The sequence below is a fragment of the Schistocerca piceifrons genome, chromosome 3 (assembly GCF_021461385.2).
Source record: "Schistocerca piceifrons isolate TAMUIC-IGC-003096 chromosome 3, iqSchPice1.1, whole genome shotgun sequence".
NCBI lineage: Eukaryota > Metazoa > Arthropoda > Insecta > Orthoptera > Acrididae > Schistocerca > Schistocerca piceifrons.
In genome coordinates, this window is record NC_060140.1 from 864,403,057 (window position 1) to 864,420,349 (window position 17,293).

At 42.8% G+C, this 17,293-nt stretch overlaps 1 protein-coding gene across 1 annotated transcript in view; it reads right to left on the minus strand.

The window, feature by feature from the left end:
- Positions 1-17,293, minus strand: part of LOC124789310 (vacuolar protein sorting-associated protein 8 homolog) — a 219,150-nt gene that overhangs the window by 96,201 nt on the left and 105,656 nt on the right. Inside the window, exon 12 of the mRNA XM_047256624.1 lies at positions 16,088-16,268. Within this exon, the coding sequence (XP_047112580.1) occupies positions 16,088-16,268 (181 nt within the window). The remainder of the gene's footprint in view (positions 1-16,087; positions 16,269-17,293) is intronic.

Here is a 17,293-nt window from a genome sequence, read left to right on the forward strand (position 1 = left end):
ACAAGTGTCATCTGTCGACAACACAGTGTTGCGAAGTTGCTGACATGCAACACCTTCACCGGCTGCAGCTTGCTTAGCATTGCCCTGGTTTTATAAGGACTCCATTTAGACTCACTTATAACTTTATCCCTTTACATTCCTCCCTGCCCACAGAGAAAACTAGCTTTTGAATTTTACTGAAATGGAACCCCAGTTATTTACACTTCAGATTTGCTCCTCCACTCATGGAATCACATTGTACACTATTTGCTCAACTTTACTAGCACCTATCTCTACACAGACGTCTTTGTCCATGTTGCACTTTGCCACTCGTGACATCGTTTGTGGTTGGTGCCATTGTGACAAGTTTGAATTCGTAGGTTGAAGATTAGAAGGGATGGGATTTGGATTATTTTCCACTTGAGTTGGTAGCATAAAATTCCAATTATTGTGAAAATTACAAAGGCAGCTGAGGCTGAGGATTCTACAACTACCAGTCAATGCTGATGTTCATTGCAGTACTTCTTTACAGTTGTTCCACTGACACATTGCCATGCTGTGTGGACATTTGATACGGGTTATTTAGGAATGTAAGGTTTCCTGTGGGTAAAATCTCTTAGAGTAGATCAGGTACATAAATCAATGCATAGCAAAATTCAGAATGGAACTGTCTGACATTAATTGCCCTTCTTACATAAATAAGCTGAGTACAAACAAAATCTCTCCCCATAAAGCTAAATGTCTACTACTAATACATGAATCCATACACACTCATCCCCAGTGACCATCTACCTTCTGTTCAAGCCTATTGAGAATAAACAACTACATCATAAAGTAGCATGTGCACTCTTCACAAATGTAATTAACTTATTTACTGCACATATCAGTGTTTTCCCTGTCAACCCAAGAGCAAAACTGAACTGCCATTAGTAATACTGCAAGTATAGATTCATCTAAAGTTCTTTCAATCTAGAACTTACACCAAATGTTTGATTTATGTTCAATTGCATAATCCTCTTTCACAAAAATAACATCCTCTTCAATCCAGCCTTTGCTAAAATACACATATAACCACACAGCACCTAACTTGAATAATTCATAATAAAACACACGAATTTCATAAATGCAATGCGTTCACAGTTATCACACTATTCTCTAATTACCTTATTAACCCCACTCGCAGCCTAAATGCATAGTGACATGACATGATGGTTACAGAACTGTCTTGCTTTCCTTGCCTAATCTTTTGCTTTTTTTCCGTTTTCCCCAGGTTCTTCCTCCCCTCTTTTGAAGACACTGCTGATAGGGGGCAGCACCTCTACAGTTTCCTTAAAAGGATGAATCTGATTGTCGTGGACTATCGTGGGGCAAGTTGGGAGTTTTAGCTTAATGTGATGTCATTTCTATAACCTGAAAGGGGCCTTAATAACATGTCACAAATTTCCTAGTTTTTCCTTTTGGTACATATGGGTTGGTCAACATACTTGATTGATGTATATAATACTTAGGTAAAACTGCTTTCTTCTTATGCGTCCTGTCTTGTGGTTTTTTGACTTGTTGCCAAATAGTTTTTAGCCATTTGGAGAAATTTTTCACTGGCGAACTATCACTTTCTGGTGGAGGCTTAAAAAACTCAGAAGAAGACGGCATCTTCTGACCAAAAACAATCTCATAGTGCGACAAACCTATGTTCACATGGGTTTTGAATTGTATACTACCATGAGGTATGCAATTAAAACATTCCAGTTGTCAAGTTGTGAGTTAACTTAGTAATTTAACATCTTCACAATTGTCCGATAAACCTTTTCTGTTTGACCATTTACATGTGGATGTAATGCACTAATCTGAAGTTTCTTAATGTGCAATAACTGGCATAACTGCTTCTTAAAACTGCACATAAAGTTTGTTTCTTACTGTTCCACGTGTTCTAAACTTGAGCATCCACTGGTTTACCACTGCATGTGCTACTGTTTCAGCCTGCTGATAGGGTATGGCTGTCATAGAAATGAAACATGAAAAAATGATTGATTATTGTCGAAACATACAGGTTTACTGCTAGCTTTTATTTTTGCAAAAGGTCCTAGGTCATCCAATCCAAGCATTTGAAATAGTTTATGTACCTCAGGTAGCCTTTGTAACATAAGTTTTGATAACTGAGCTCTGCCCATGGCACGCGTGGTATACAGTTCCTTAAGTAACGATCTGCATCATGTCTGCATGTTATCCACCAGTAATTTTGTGCTACTCTCCAATCTGTCACTCTACAAACAGCATTTTCTGCCAAAATCAAATCACGGGCTTGCCTCAACACTGTTTCATAGACACTCTGGGACTATGATGTGTAGCCTGCATCTCATCTTTCTGTACAATACGCCATCCTCCATGTTGAACTGTGGCTGCCTGGTGAACTGCTGGGCTATCTGGACCACTGTTTTGTACTTTGATCCATCCATATTCATATGTACCAGCACATTTCACAGTGTGTACTTTGCAGCTTAGATCGTCTGCAATTGCATATAACCTTCCTGAAGGATGCACTACTTCAAAATCAAACTCACTGAGACACAATGCCCATCTAGTTACCTTACTACTTGGATCTTTATGTCTTGGTAACCATTTGAGAGCTGCAAGGTCAGTTATTACTTTGAAAGTACATTCACATAAATGACATTTGAAATAAGTTATTCAGAATATTAATGTCGGAATTTATTTCCAGTTGTTGAATAGTTCCTTTCTTCTCAGTTAAGCTGCCTGGAAACATATACTGCATATTCTACCAGTTTTTCCATCTGAGCTATTGATATTCATACAAGTGGTTCTTTTGACTCTAAAGGTCTCTTTAATTTTCCTGTGGGCAGTATCTGTCTAACTCCTAGTGATATATGCCTTTACATCCTTACATTTGTCCTCCAGCCATCCCTGCTTAGCCATTTTGCACTTCCCATCCATCTCATTTTTGATATGTTTGAATTCTGTTTTGCCTGCTTCATTTACTGCAATTTTTGTATTTTCTCCTTTCATCAATTAAATTAGTATCTCTTCTGTTACCCAAGGATTTCTACGAGGCCTCATCTTTTTACCTACCTGATCCTCTGTTGCCTTCACTATTTCATCTCTCAAAGCTACCCATTCTTTTTCTATTGTATTTCTTTCACCCGTTCTTGTCAATCGTTCCCTAATGCTCTCTCTGAAACACTCTACAACCTCTAGTTCTTTCAGTTTGTCCCAGTCCCATCTCCTTAAATTCCTACCTTTTTGCAGTTTCTTCAGTTTTAGTCTACAGTTCATAACCAATAAATTGTGGTCAGAGTCCACATCTGCCCCTGGAAATGTCTTACAATTTAAAATCTGGTACCTAAATCACTATCTTACTATCATATAATCTATCTGAAATATTCCAGTGTCTCCAGGCCTCTTCCACATATACAACCTTCTTTCACAATTCATAAACCAAGTGTTGGCTATGATTAAGGTATGCTCTTTGCAAAACCTACCTAGTGGCTTCCTCTTTCTTTCCTTATCCCCATTCCATATTCACCTACTACTTTTCCTTCTCTTCCTTTTCCTATACTATTAAATTCCAGTCACCCATGACTATTAAATTTTCATCTCCCCTCACTATCTAAATGATTTCTTTTCTCTCATGAAACATTTCTTCAATGTCTGCGTCATCTGCAGGCTAGTTGGGATATAAACTTTTACTACTGTGATAGGCATGGGCTTCATGCCTATCTTGGTTACAATAATGCATTCACTATGCTGTTCATAGTAGCTTACCCTTGCTCCTATTTTTTTATTCATTAATAAACCTACTCCTGCATTACCCCTATTTGATTTTGTATTTATAACCCTGTATTTACCTGACCAAAAGTCTTGTTCCTCCTGCCACCGAACTTCACTAATTCCCACTATATCTAACTTTAACCTATCCATTTCCATTTTAAAATTTTCTAACCTACCTGCCCGATTAAGAGATCTGACATTCCATGCTCCGAACCGTAGAATGCCAGTTTTGTTTCTCCTGATAACATCATCCTCCTGAGTAGTCCCCGCAAGGAGATCCGAATGGGGGACTATTTTACCTCTGGAATATTTTACCCAAAAGGACACCATCATCATTTAACCATACAGTAAAGCTGCATGCCCTCGGGAAAAATTACGGCTGTATTTTCCCCTTGCTTTTAGCCATTCGCAATACCAGCACAGCAAGACCGTTTTGGTTAATGTTGCAAGGCCATATCAGTCAATCATCCAGACTGTTGCCCTTGCAACTACTGAAAAGACTGCTAACTCTCTTCAGGAACCACACATCTGTCTGGTCTCTCAACAGACACCCCTCTGTTGTGGTTGCACCTGTGGTATGGCTGTCTGTATCGCTGAGGCATGCAAGCCTCCCCACCAATGGCAAGGTCCATTGTTCATGTATGTAATCAATTTCCTAATTTATTTAGACTATTCCTAGTTAATATTTTTTGTTACAGAGCGAAATCAGTAATTGTTTTGTAACTTAGGTTGTTATTACCGGGCACCAGGTTCCACCGTGACACTTCTAGAACCATTCAAAGGGAGTCTACATTCTGTATCGCAGAAGTACCCGGATCATGCTATATTAGTTGGAGGCGACTTCAACCTACCTAGTATAGACAGGGATGTCTATGGATTCATTACAGGTGGTACAGACAAGCCATCGTGTGAATTACTTTTGAACACATTATCAGAAAACTGTCTTGAGCAGCTAAATCGACAGCCAACGCGTAATGGAAATATTTTAGATCTGGTAGCCACGAACAGACCAGGCCTCATCGATAGTGTCAGTGTTGAGACAGGGATTAGTGATCATGATGTTGTCATTATCACCATGGTTACGAAACTTAAAAAGTCAGTCAAGAAGGCTAGGAGACCAGGCCTCATCGACAGTGTCAGTGTTGAGACAGGGATTAGTGATCATGATGTCATTACGACTATGGTTACAAAACTTAAAAAGTCAGTCAAGAAGGCTAGGAGAGTATTCTTACTAGAAAGAGCAGATAAGCGGTTGTTAGCATCCCACTTAGTAAATGAATCGACTTCATTTGCTTCCAGTACGATGGACATAGAAGAATTATGGGCAAATTTTAAACACATTGTAAATCATGCATTGGACAAGTATGTGCCGAAAAAGTGGGTTGCGGATGGAAAAGACCCACCGTGGTTTAACAGCGCAATTCGCAGAATGCTCAGGAAGCAAAGGCAGTTGCACTCGCGGTACAAGAAAGGTTGGGAGAATGAGGACAGGCAAAAGTTAGTAGAGATTCATGCTGCTGTAAAAAGAGCATGGTGTGCTGCCTATGAGCGCAGAACATAGAGGCCAACTAGCACGATGGAAAGCCCAGCTCGGTAATGTGGTAATCGGGAGGTGGGAAGGGAACTAGAGAATCAAAGGGAAGTTGCCACTATCACAGAGGTCATAATGTGGTGACTGTGTAAGGAAGGAGGAAGAGAGCTAAAGATCAATGGCAGGAAAGTGCCATACATGGCACTAAAATGAGTAGGGGAACTACCATCAAGGCGGCACAGGTCGTGACTTGCAAGAAATTGGTCAATGAGGAGCCCCTGACTAGATGAAAAAGTGCTGCCCCACAAACGGTGATGGGCATTAAAATCCCCAAGGATGAGCTAGGGAGTGGAAAGATGCTGAAGGAGGGCAGTTATGGTACCAGATGTAGGTAGAATGTCAGTAGGGAGATTGCACACTGTGACCACAGAGTTCAAGTGGACCCAGATGGCAACTGCTTCCAATGGGGAACACAGTGGGATCCATGAACTAACAATATCCATTTGGAGCAATGTGCAGACACTATCAGAGTCCTCAAAGTGCCATCCCAGTTCTAACAGAGCATATAACCCAGAAAGGGTAAGCGAGTGAGCTCTGGAACCAAAATAGAGAGGGCGACCTCGGGGAGCAAGATTGTGTGTCCTGTGGCTGAGATGTGGCAGCAGGTTCCCATCTGAGAGAAGCCAGGGGGAAGGGTCCATGGAGGGAGACCCATCACTGTCGGGTGCAGAAGACGGGGGAGCACTTCTTTGGCTGGGGAGGGTTAGTGGCATCCAGAGAGGAGGGAGTGGGAACCACAGGGAAGGGGGAGAACAAAGGGTGACGGGACAGAGTTAAGGAAGAGGGAGGAGGGGGAAAGTACATAACAGAGGCCGAAGTGGAAGTAATCAACACAGGATGAAGTCAGTCAAATTTCTTATGAGCCTCAGTGTAAGATAAATGATCCAGGTACTTTTACTTTTGCATCTTCTTTTCTTTCTTATAAGCCAGGAAAGCCGGTGAGCATGAAGAGTGATGGTCTTGACAATTAACACACACAGGTGGCAGAACACAGGGTTTTTCCCTCATGCAGAGTGTCTCCACCATCACGACACAGGCGGTCCACCATACATCGGAAAGAGATGTGGCCAAAACAAAAGCACCGGAAGCACCTCGTGGGTGGCATGATGTACAACTCCACATCACACTGATAGCACATAACCCTGACCTTCTCTGGGTGGGTATGTGCCTCTCACACCAGAATAAAGGTGATGGCATTGGTGCGTTTGTCCTTATGACCTTTCTGCACAAGCCAAACAAAATGACTGCCCCATTATTCCAAACTGGCCTAGAGTTTTCATAGACTGGAAAATGACTCCCTGGACTGACTGGTGAGGCGTAATGAACACTCGGATGTTGCCAAGATGATCACAAGCATGAAGAGCTGCAGATCTAGTGGCAGAAGAAGTTTTGATCAACAGCGAACCCGACCGCATCTTACAGAGACACTCCATTGTGCCAAACTTGTGGTGGTGAATGTGTCACCGTCTGTACCAGTACAGACCACGTCACGAGGAAAGCATTTCATCCAAGCTGGCAAGCTGGGCCCTCTTCCCACAGTGTCGCCAGGAAAGGGTAGGATGCAATGTCATAAGAAATTGCATTCAATGATCAGTTACCATTCAAAGACACAGCCACGGAAGAACAGACAGATTTTTGGAGCTTGATACACTTCATACGCAAAGCATCTGCCCTGATACCACCTACTCCAATCAAGGGCTCTACCAATTGGCACCACCCAGTCACAGCAAGGGCCATCTGGCACAGAGGCCGCCACCAGGAGTTCTGATGCTCTGGAATAACAAGCAACCACTCCTGGACATATTTGAGTAGGCTACAGTTCAGGTATCAGTAGTGGGATCCCTGTGTTGTCAGGGGGATCAGCCAGATGGGTACGTAACAGCTCCACCACAAGGCCTGACTACATGTGCTGGTGACCTAGCAGGGTGGAGGGAGGGGCTATGGCAGAGAACGAAGGGGGAGAAGGAAGGGTAGAGAGAAATCAACACCTTAGATGCTAGGGAGGGAGCACTTCCTCAAATGGCTCACACTACAGACAAAAAATTTAGAAGTGGAGCTCAAACCCCATAGGAGGACCAAAAATGCCAAAAAGGAAGGGTGACAGAAAAAATGTAAGGGGAACAAAACCACATGGAATACAGGAAACCAAGAGAACAGCCAGGTCGACATAAGTACGAGGGCAGTTCAATAAGTAATGCAACACATTTTTTTTCTCGGTCAGTTTTGGTTGAAAAAACCGGAAATTTCTTGTGGAATATTTTCAAACATTCCCGCTTCGTCTCGTATAGTTTCATTGACTTTCGACAGGTGGCAGCGCTGTACGGAGCTGTTAAAATGGCGTCTGTAACGGATGTATGTTGCAAACAACGTGCAGTGATAGAGTTTCTTTTGGCGGAAAACCAGGGCATCTCAGATATTCATAGGCGCTTGCAGAATGTCTACGGTGATCTGGCAGTGAACAAAAGCACGGTAAGTCGTTGGGCAAAGAGTGTGTCATCATCGCCGCAAGGTCAAGCAAGACTGTCTGATCTCCTGCGTGCGGGCCGGCCGTGCACAGCTGTGGCTCCTGCAATGGCGGAGCGTGCGAACACACTCGTTCGAGATGATCGACGGATCACCATCAAACAACTCAGTGCTCAACTTGACATCTCTGTTGGTAGTGCTGTCACAATTGTTCACCAGTTGGGATATTCAAAGGTTTGTTCCCGCTGGGTCCCTCGTTGTCTAACCAAACACCATAAAGAGCAAAGGAGAACCATCTGTGCGGAATTGCTTGCTCGTCATGTGGCTGAGGGTGACAATTTCTTGTCAAAGATTGTTACAGGCAATGAAACATGGGTTCATCACTTCGAACCTGAAACAAAACGTCAATCAATGGACTGGCGCCACACCCACTCCCCTACGAAGAAAAAGTTTAAAGCCATACCCTCAGCCGGTAAAGTCATGGTTACAGTCTTCTGGGATGCTGAAGGGGTTATTCTGTTCGATGTCCTTCCCCATGGTCAAACGATCAACTCTGAAGTGTATTGTGCTACTCTTCAGAAATTGAAGAAACGACTTCAGCGTGTTCGTAGGCACAAAAATCTGAACGAACTTCTCCTTCTTCATGACAACGCAAGACCTCACACAAGTCTTCGCACCCGAGAGGAGCTCACAAAACTTCAGTGGACTGTTCTTCCTCATGCACCCTACAGCCCCGATCTCGCACCATCGGATTTCCATATGTTTGGCCCAATGAAGGACGCAATCCGTGGGAGGCACTACGCAGATGATGAAGAAGTTATTGATGCAGTACGACGTTGGCTCCGACATCGACCAGTGGAATGGTACCGTGCAGGCATACAGGCCCTCATTTCAAGGTGGTGTAAGGCCGTAGCATTGAATGGAGATTACGTTGAAAAATAGTGTTGTGTAGCTAAAAGATTGGGGAATAACCTGGTGTATTTCAATGCTGAATAAAACAACCCCTGTTTCAGAAAAAAAATGTGTTGCATTACTTATTGAACTGCCCTCGTAAGAACCCAGAGAGACGGGAAGGAGGGGGCTGCAAGGAAGGAGCGTGGATGTGGAGGTCAGAGCATGGGGAAGAAAATGCAGCCCAGGATATAAGCATGGGCTGCAATAGCCTGGGGTCTCATGGGCACCATGCATGAACTCTTGAAAGAACCATCAGTTCGGGTGGGGGGGGGGGGGGGGGGGGGGTGCCATCACTCCTTGGCTTGAAGAGTAACTGTCTTCTGTTGGTGGAGGGTGCGGTGGGGAGAGGGGGCAGAGATGGCTGGACCAGTGATAGTGGCAGAGCACAGAGCTGCCCCTAGTGCCCATAGGCTTAATAGGGGGCAGGCAGCAGTTCATGTCCTGGCTGAGTCAGAAGAATCTGAGTCACCGGCATGTCGCGGAGTAGTCAGGCTCCACATCACAACTGTTTGACAAAGACTGACTGGTTCAAGTGTCCTTAAATACCTCATCTGTGTGCTGGTTTCTGTTGTTTACCATGGCTAGTGTGCTGTGACAAATATTTGGAATGTGTTGGTGGCCTTCTGGCAGTCATAACTAGGTTGCAATAGTCCTGCAAGCTGTATCATATGTTCACGGCAAGTTTGTCCGTTGTCACTCTAGTTCTGCGAAGTCACTGACTCTGTAGCCCCTTCTTAGGATGCAACCGACTTGATAGTGCCCTGGCTTCATCATGATGCTCTTCTGCTGGTTTCAAAAGTCACTTACAATTATATCCCATTTACAGTCTGTTGGGATCAACTCTTCCACCACTGAGCCATTCAATTGGAAAAAAAGGTGAAGTGTTAGTATAAAGAGAGTTACACAAATGAGACTGTAATAAAAAGATTGTAATACACATGCAGATGGTGAAATATTGATTATGAACACATACGAAGAATGTCAAATAGCATGCAGTAAACTGCAAATTATTTTTTCTGCAGATAATGGTGTTCATAGTTCTGAGAAACATAATTCTAAAGAAATTTGTCCATTAATAACAACAATAACAAGGTAACAACGAGGATGGAAAAAAAGGCAACTGAAAAGTATGAGGAATTAACATTCAAATGAGAGCTATCTGGAAACTGCAGTGCTGAATCATACTTCTGCATAAAAATTCATAGTTTCAAGGAGCTTCCAGGAAAATTAAGATCTTGTAACTGCCTCAGAGGGTATATAGCCAAAGACGGATTATGGAAATTATCTTACCCTAAAACAACTTCGAATGGACGTACTCAACTAGTAACTAAATCAAGTATGAAAAAATATGCTTCAGATTAGAATAACAACAAACATGCATGGGAGATGTTGGGTTTGCTGCACTAAGCTATCACTCGTTTATATAGTATTGTTATTTCAAGTCAGTTCTCAATTCTAGTGAGTTGATCCACATAACCAATACTGATATTTGATCCTTCATAGAGTCATTTACACCAAGAACATATATTTTATAAGTCTGATCCATTGTTACTATTTCTGAACCAAGGCAGTGCCATCACAAAGGAACACCAATTAAGAGTTTGATAATTCAGTGTCTCTTGTAACTAAGTACATAGCCTTTTGAAACAAGCGGCGCATTTCATCATGGGTTCATTAAGCCAGTGCGAGAGTGTTTTGCTGAAGATTAATGGGAAGATGGAATAACTAATGAGGAGGCAATGAATCCAACGGATGGGGGGAATAAATTTGTGGCATAAGAAGGGATTGGTTGATAAAATAATTTTCAGCCAGGTAATAGAAGAGAGAGAGAGAGAGAGAATTGGGGAGGGGGGATTGTAGAAAGAGACCATAAGTTGGTTCAAATGGATGCAGGTTGCAGTAGTTATACAGAGATGAAGAGGCTTGTACAAGATACACTACTGTGCATAGCTGCATAAAACCAGTCTTTTGAGTGAAGATGACAAATATATGGAATATGTTGTCCTGTTGCCCTCATGAGTTACAAAAGAAAGGAGAACACAAAAAGACCAATCAATAATTAAAAAAGAAACTGGTATAATAACCAGGAAAATTTTAGTAATTGTAACATTTCCAACTGTGACAGCTTAAATCTCATTAACACAAAAAATCATGTCACATTTTCTAAAACAATAAAACTAGGATGGAATATGTGGTTCCTGACGAGACCTGTTTCGCTTAAAATTGTTCTGCTTTGGTAAGTGCTGTTACAGTTTCAACATTTTTCTCACTCTCGGGGACAATAATTTGTGCAGTTGCATAGTATGAACTCAAATTATAAATGGTGTACCACATCTCACTTTACAAGCATAAAGCAAACCACTAACATAATGGAAGTACAGTACTGCAATTAGGGCATGCAGCAAAATCACACTGACATGGTGCAGAACAGCCAAGAATTGTCTCATCTCTCCCACTCTTACCTGTTGCTCATTGTTACCTGTAAACAATAGAGAAAAAGAATTCTTTCCACTTTTGTCTATATTTTCCTCAATCTTTGCGCACTGTGAACAACTCTCTTTGTAGCTGTGATAACCCTTTTGTAACAATAACTACCTGTTGTGTAGATCTAGGCAAAAGGTGTAACAAAACTCATGAAACAATAACAAATAGAGATTGCAATTGAAATGATTAATGGAAAATCTCATATAAAGATGTGAAACAATACTAACAAAGAGATAGAGGGGCTGGCCAGTACTTACCTCAGCTCAGTACAGCTGATAGATACACAAAAAACGGAACCGAAAATTTACGTTCCTAGCTTTTGGAACAAATGTTCTTTCATCAGGGAGGAGAGAGGGGAAAGAAAGGGAAGAAGGGAAAGTAGATTCAGTTACTCACAACCCAGGTTATGAAGCAACAGGGAAAGGAAAACAGGGAGGATACCAAGGATGGACGCATGGTTGTCAGAGGGAAGCCAAAGATATTCTACTGTAAGTACTGTGCCAGCTTCAGACCAAAGAGGATGTATGCAGAAGTAAAGAGGTATATAGTATAAAGATAAACACAACTATGTAGGATGAAAAGATGCGTGAATGGCTAAAGAGGAAAGGGAAAGAGGAGAAGACTGAAGAGTAAATGGGAGTGAGGTTGTTTAACGTAGGTTCAGTCCAGGGGGATGGCGGGATGAAAGGATGTGTTGGAGTGCAAGTTCCCATCTCCGCAGTTCAGAGGGACTGGTGTTGGGTGGGAGAAGCCAAATGGCACATACAGTGTAGCAGGCTCCTAGGTCCCTAGAATTATGCTGGAGGGCATGCTCCGCTACTGGGTATTGGACATCTCCTAGGTGGACAGTTCGTCTGTGTCCATTCATGCGCTCAGCCAGTTTAGTTGTTGTCATACCGATGTAAAAGGCTGTGCAATGCAGGCATGTCAGTTGATAAATGACATGTGTAGTTTCACATGTGGCCCTGCCTTGAATTGTGTATGTTTTACCAGTAGCGGGGCTGGAGTAGGTGGTTGTGGGGGGATGCATGGGGCAGGTTTTGCAGCGGGGTCGGTTACAGGGGTAGGAACCGCTGGGTAGAGAAGGTAGTCTGGGAATATTGTAGGGTTTAACCAGGATGTTACGGAGGTTAGGGGGGCAACGAAAGGCAACTCTGGGTGGTGTGGGGAGAATTTTGTCAAGGGATGATCTCATTTCAGGGGTTGACTTGAGAAAGTCATATCCCTGGTGGAGTAATTTGTTGACTTTTTGAGGCCAGGATAATATTGGGTGACAAGGGGGATGCATCTGTGTGGTCTGGGGATAGGAACATTGTTGTTGGACGGGGAGGAATGTATTGCTCGGGAGATCTGTTTGTGGACAAGGTCTGCAGGATAGTTGCGGGAGAGGAAAGCACTGGTTAGGTTATTGGTGTAATTGTTGAGGGATTCGTCACTGGAGCAGATATGTTTGCCACGAATAACTAGGCTGTAGGGAAGGGAGCGTTTGATGTGGAATGGATGGCAGCTATCAAAGTGAAGGTATTGTTGTTTGTTTGTGGGTTTGATATGGACAGAGGTGTGGATGTGAGCTTCAACAAGATGAAGGTCAACATCCAGGAAGGTGGCTTGGGTTTTGGAGAAGGACCAGGTGAAATTCAGATTCTTAAAAGAGTTGAGGTTATGGAGGAAATTAGGGAGTGTTTCTTCACCATGAGTCCAGACCACAAAGATGTCATCTATAAACCTATACCACGCCAGGGGAAGCAGCTGTTGGGTCTTCAGGAAAGCCTCCTCCAAGCGGCCCATGAAGAGATTGGCATAGGACGGAGCCATCCTGGTTCCCATGGCCGTTCCCCTGATTTGTTTGTAGGTCTGGCCTTCAAAAGTGAAGTAATTATGGGTGAGGATGAAGTTGGTAAGTGTGATAAATAACGAGGTTTTTGGAAGATCTTCGGGTGGGCGTTGGGAGAGGTAGTGCTCAAGTGCAGAGAGACCATGGGTATGTGGGATGTTTGTGTAAACGGATGTAGCATCTATGGTGACAAGAAAGGTTTCAGGTGGGAGAGGCGTGGGAAAGGATTTGAGGCATTCTAGGAAGTGGTTTGTGTCTTTGATGTAGGATGGGAGTCTGCGGGTGATAGGTTGGAGGTGTTGGTCTACCAGAGCTGAGATACGTTCTGTTGGGGCTTTGAAGCCTGCCGCAATGGGACAGCCAGGACAGTTCTCTTTGTGGATTTTGGGTAATAGGTAGAGTTCCCATCTCTGGGTGCAATTCCTCCTTCCAACAGTCTCTCCTGGACTTCCAGAACCTTCAATCCTTAGCCCTTGCCCAACTTGTCCTGAATATCTACACTACTTCATGTAACCACCACTCCCAACAGCTCCTATCTCTCTTCAGAGTCCTCCACCTCTCAAACCCTTGCTTGGAGAACACACTCAGGAACATCATCCTAGAAGCCAGCTGCAAACTTGAGTTCCATGCCACACACCAGCTGAAAAAACTATCCACAGTGCTAGTGCAACACCTAAGAAGTGGGGTCCCTCTCCCTATCCCTCACAAACACCAACTACAACAGAACCTTCAACAACCCCCCCCCCCTCCCCCCCATTGTGGCAGGCTTCAAAGCCCCAACAGAACGTATCTCAGCTCTGGTAGACCAACACCTCCAACCTATCACCCGCAGACTCCCATCCTACATCAGAGACACAAAACACTTCCTAGAACGCCTCAAATCCATTCCCACTCCTCTCCCACCTGAAACCTTTCTTGTCACCATAGATGCTACATCCGTTTACACAAACATCCCACATACCCATGGTCTCTCTGCCCTTGAGCACTACCTCGCCCAACGCCCACCCAAAGATCTTCCAAAAACCTCGTTCTTTATCACACTTACCAACTTCATCCTCACCCATAATTACCTCACTTTTGAAGGCCAGACCTACAAACAAATCAGGGGAACGGCCATGGGAACCAGGATGGCTCCATCCTATGCCAATCTCTTCATGGGCCGCATGGAGGAGGTTTTCCTGAAGTCCCAACAGCTGCTTCCCCTGGCGTGGTATAGGTTTATAGATGACACCTATGTGGTCTGGACTCATAGTGAAGAAACACTCCTTAATTTCCTCCATAAACTCAACTCCTTTAAGAATCTGAATTTCACCTGGTCCTTCTCCAAAACCCAAGCCACCTTCCTGGATGTTGACCTTCATCTTGTTGAAGCTCACATCCACACCTCTGTCCACATCAAACCCACAAACAAACAACAGCACCTTCACTTTGATAGCTCCCTTCCCTACAGCCTAGGTATTCGTGGCAAACGTATCTGCTCCAGTGACGAATCCCTCAACAATTACACCAATAACCTACCTAGTGCTTTCCTCTCCCGCAACTATCCTGCAGACCTTGTCGACAAACAGATCTCCCGAGCAACACATTCCTCCCCGTCCAACAACAATGTTCCTATACCCAGACCACACAGATGCATCCCCCTTGTCACCCAATATTATCCTGGCCTCAAAAAGTCAACAAATTACTCCACCAGGGATATGACTTTCTCAAGTCAACCCCTGAAATGAGATCATCCCTTGACAAAATTCTCCCCACACCACCCAGAGTTGCCTTTCGTTGCCCCCCTAACCTCCGTAACATCCTGGTTAAACCCTACAATATTCCCAGACTACCTTCTCTACCCAGCGGTTCCTACCCCTGTAACCGACCCCGCTGCAAAACCTGCCCCATGCATCCCCCCACAACCACCTACTCCAGCCCCGCTACTGGTAAAACATACACAATTCAAGGCAGGGCTACGTGTGAAACTACACATGTCATTTATCAACTGACATGCCTGCACTGCACAGCCTTTTACATCGGTATGACAACAACTAAACTGGCTGAGTGAATGAACGGACACAGACGAACTGTCCGCCTAGGAGATGTCCAATACCCAGTAGCGGAGCATGCCCTCCAGCATAATTCTAGGGACCTAGGAGCCTGCTACACTGTATGTGCCATTTGGCTTCTCCCACCCAACAACAGTCCCTCTAAACTGCGGAGATGGGAACTTGCACTCCAACACATCCTTTCATCCCCCTGGACTGAACATACGTTAAACAACCTCACTCCCATTTACTCTTCAGTCTTCTCCTCTTTCCCTTTCCTCTTTAGCCATTTACGCATCTTTTCATCCTACATAGTTGTGTTCATCTTTATACTGTATACCTCTTTACTTCTGTATGCATCCTCTTTGGTCTGAAGCTGGCACAGTACTTACAGTAGAATATCTTTGGCTTCCCTCTGACAACCATGCCTCCATCCTTGGTACCCTCCCTGTTTTCCTTTCCCTGTTGCTTCATAACCTGGGTTGTGAGTAACTGAATCTACTTTCCCTTCTTCCCTTTCTTTCCCCTCTCTCCTCCCTGATGAAGGAACATTTGTTCCGAAAGCTAGGAACATAAATTTTTGGTTCTGTTTTTTGTGTATCTATCGGCTGTACTGAGCTGAGGTAAGTACTGGCCAGCCCCTTTATCTCTTTGTTAGATTACAATTTAAGTTTTCTTCAGCCATCATCAACAATGGGCTTGAAATTTCTCATTTTTTCTGGTGTCATTATACCGAGCAAAGACTGAACCGAAATTTTTAGAATAGCTCCCACATATTTCCAATTTAATCAAAGATTTTGCAGCTATATTTTCTAAATTTTACATGACTATTCTGACACAATATAGCAAAAGCAGGCAGATCATTTGTGACTTTTTTCCTTGGGAAAAAAAGAAGAAGAAATATTACAATTGAATCGTCAGTAATTACATATACAAAACTGAAAGGAACAAATGAATAAGCTGTTTTACCTGTTGCTAGAGCAGCTTGCAGTATAGGCATAAGCTCTTGTAGTGGTGTTACATAATCCATTAGAGCTTTATTATGTATGTATATAATGGCATTATACAATCCCTGAGACCAACACAAGCCCATTACTTGATGAATATCAAGTGATGCAACATCCATATGCACCAAACATTCTTCTAAAGTCTGTCAATAATAGAAGGGAAAATATTCAGAAGCAAATAACTTTCATCACTTCTTAAAAGCAGCATGACAACAGTTATCTACAGTATGTGGGTTCAAGTAGAATCCTCCTGACTGTAGTTTAAACAGCTAAACTTTATAAAGTGACATCCACAAACTGCTCTCGTTCATGGTATAGAGCAGATTTTGGCAATGTGTCTCTTCTTTATCCTGCTAACATACAAATTAAAGTCTGTGGACAATGTTACCTTCACATTATATTGTGTAATACAGTTTGACTGCAGTAATTTTTAATTTATTTCCAGCAATTAAAAAATACATTGTTATTCAAAAACTGTAATTCAACATCAGTTAATATATATGTGGAATTTATATGACAGTAAAAAAACCATAGTTGCTACTACAGAGATTTGAACCAGCAACTATACGATTAAAAAAACTTCTGTGATATGCGTTGTGGCACCAGTACCTTTTTCAGCTAGAATTTATTTTTACTTGACATAGCTCAAATCTTCTCTCATCTTGTTGTTGTATTATTCTTTCCTGTCTCAGACGTTACGTCTGGTTGAAAATGGAAAGTGACACGGACCTTGATCAAGCGTGACTTCCTTTTAACTGTACGGTATATGTTACATTGCATTTAGGGACTTTCGAGTAATTGAACATGTATCAATAATTACAGATTTCTGTGGTTGTATATATATGTTTAGATGTAGCTGTATTGCGTTGATGTACTGGTGGATATTGTGTGGGGTGACTCCTGTAGTTGATAGTATAATTGGTATGATGTCAACTTTATACTGATGCCACATGTCCTTGACTTCCTCAGCCAGTTGGATGTATTTTTCAATTTTTTCTCCTGTTTTCTTCTGTATATTTGTTGTATTGGTATGGATATTTCGATTAGTTGTGTTAATTTCTTCTTTTTATTGGTGAGTATGATGTCAGGTTTGTTATGTGGTGGTGTTTTACCTGTTATAATGGTTCTGTTCCAGTATAATTTGTATTCATCATTCTTCAGTACATTT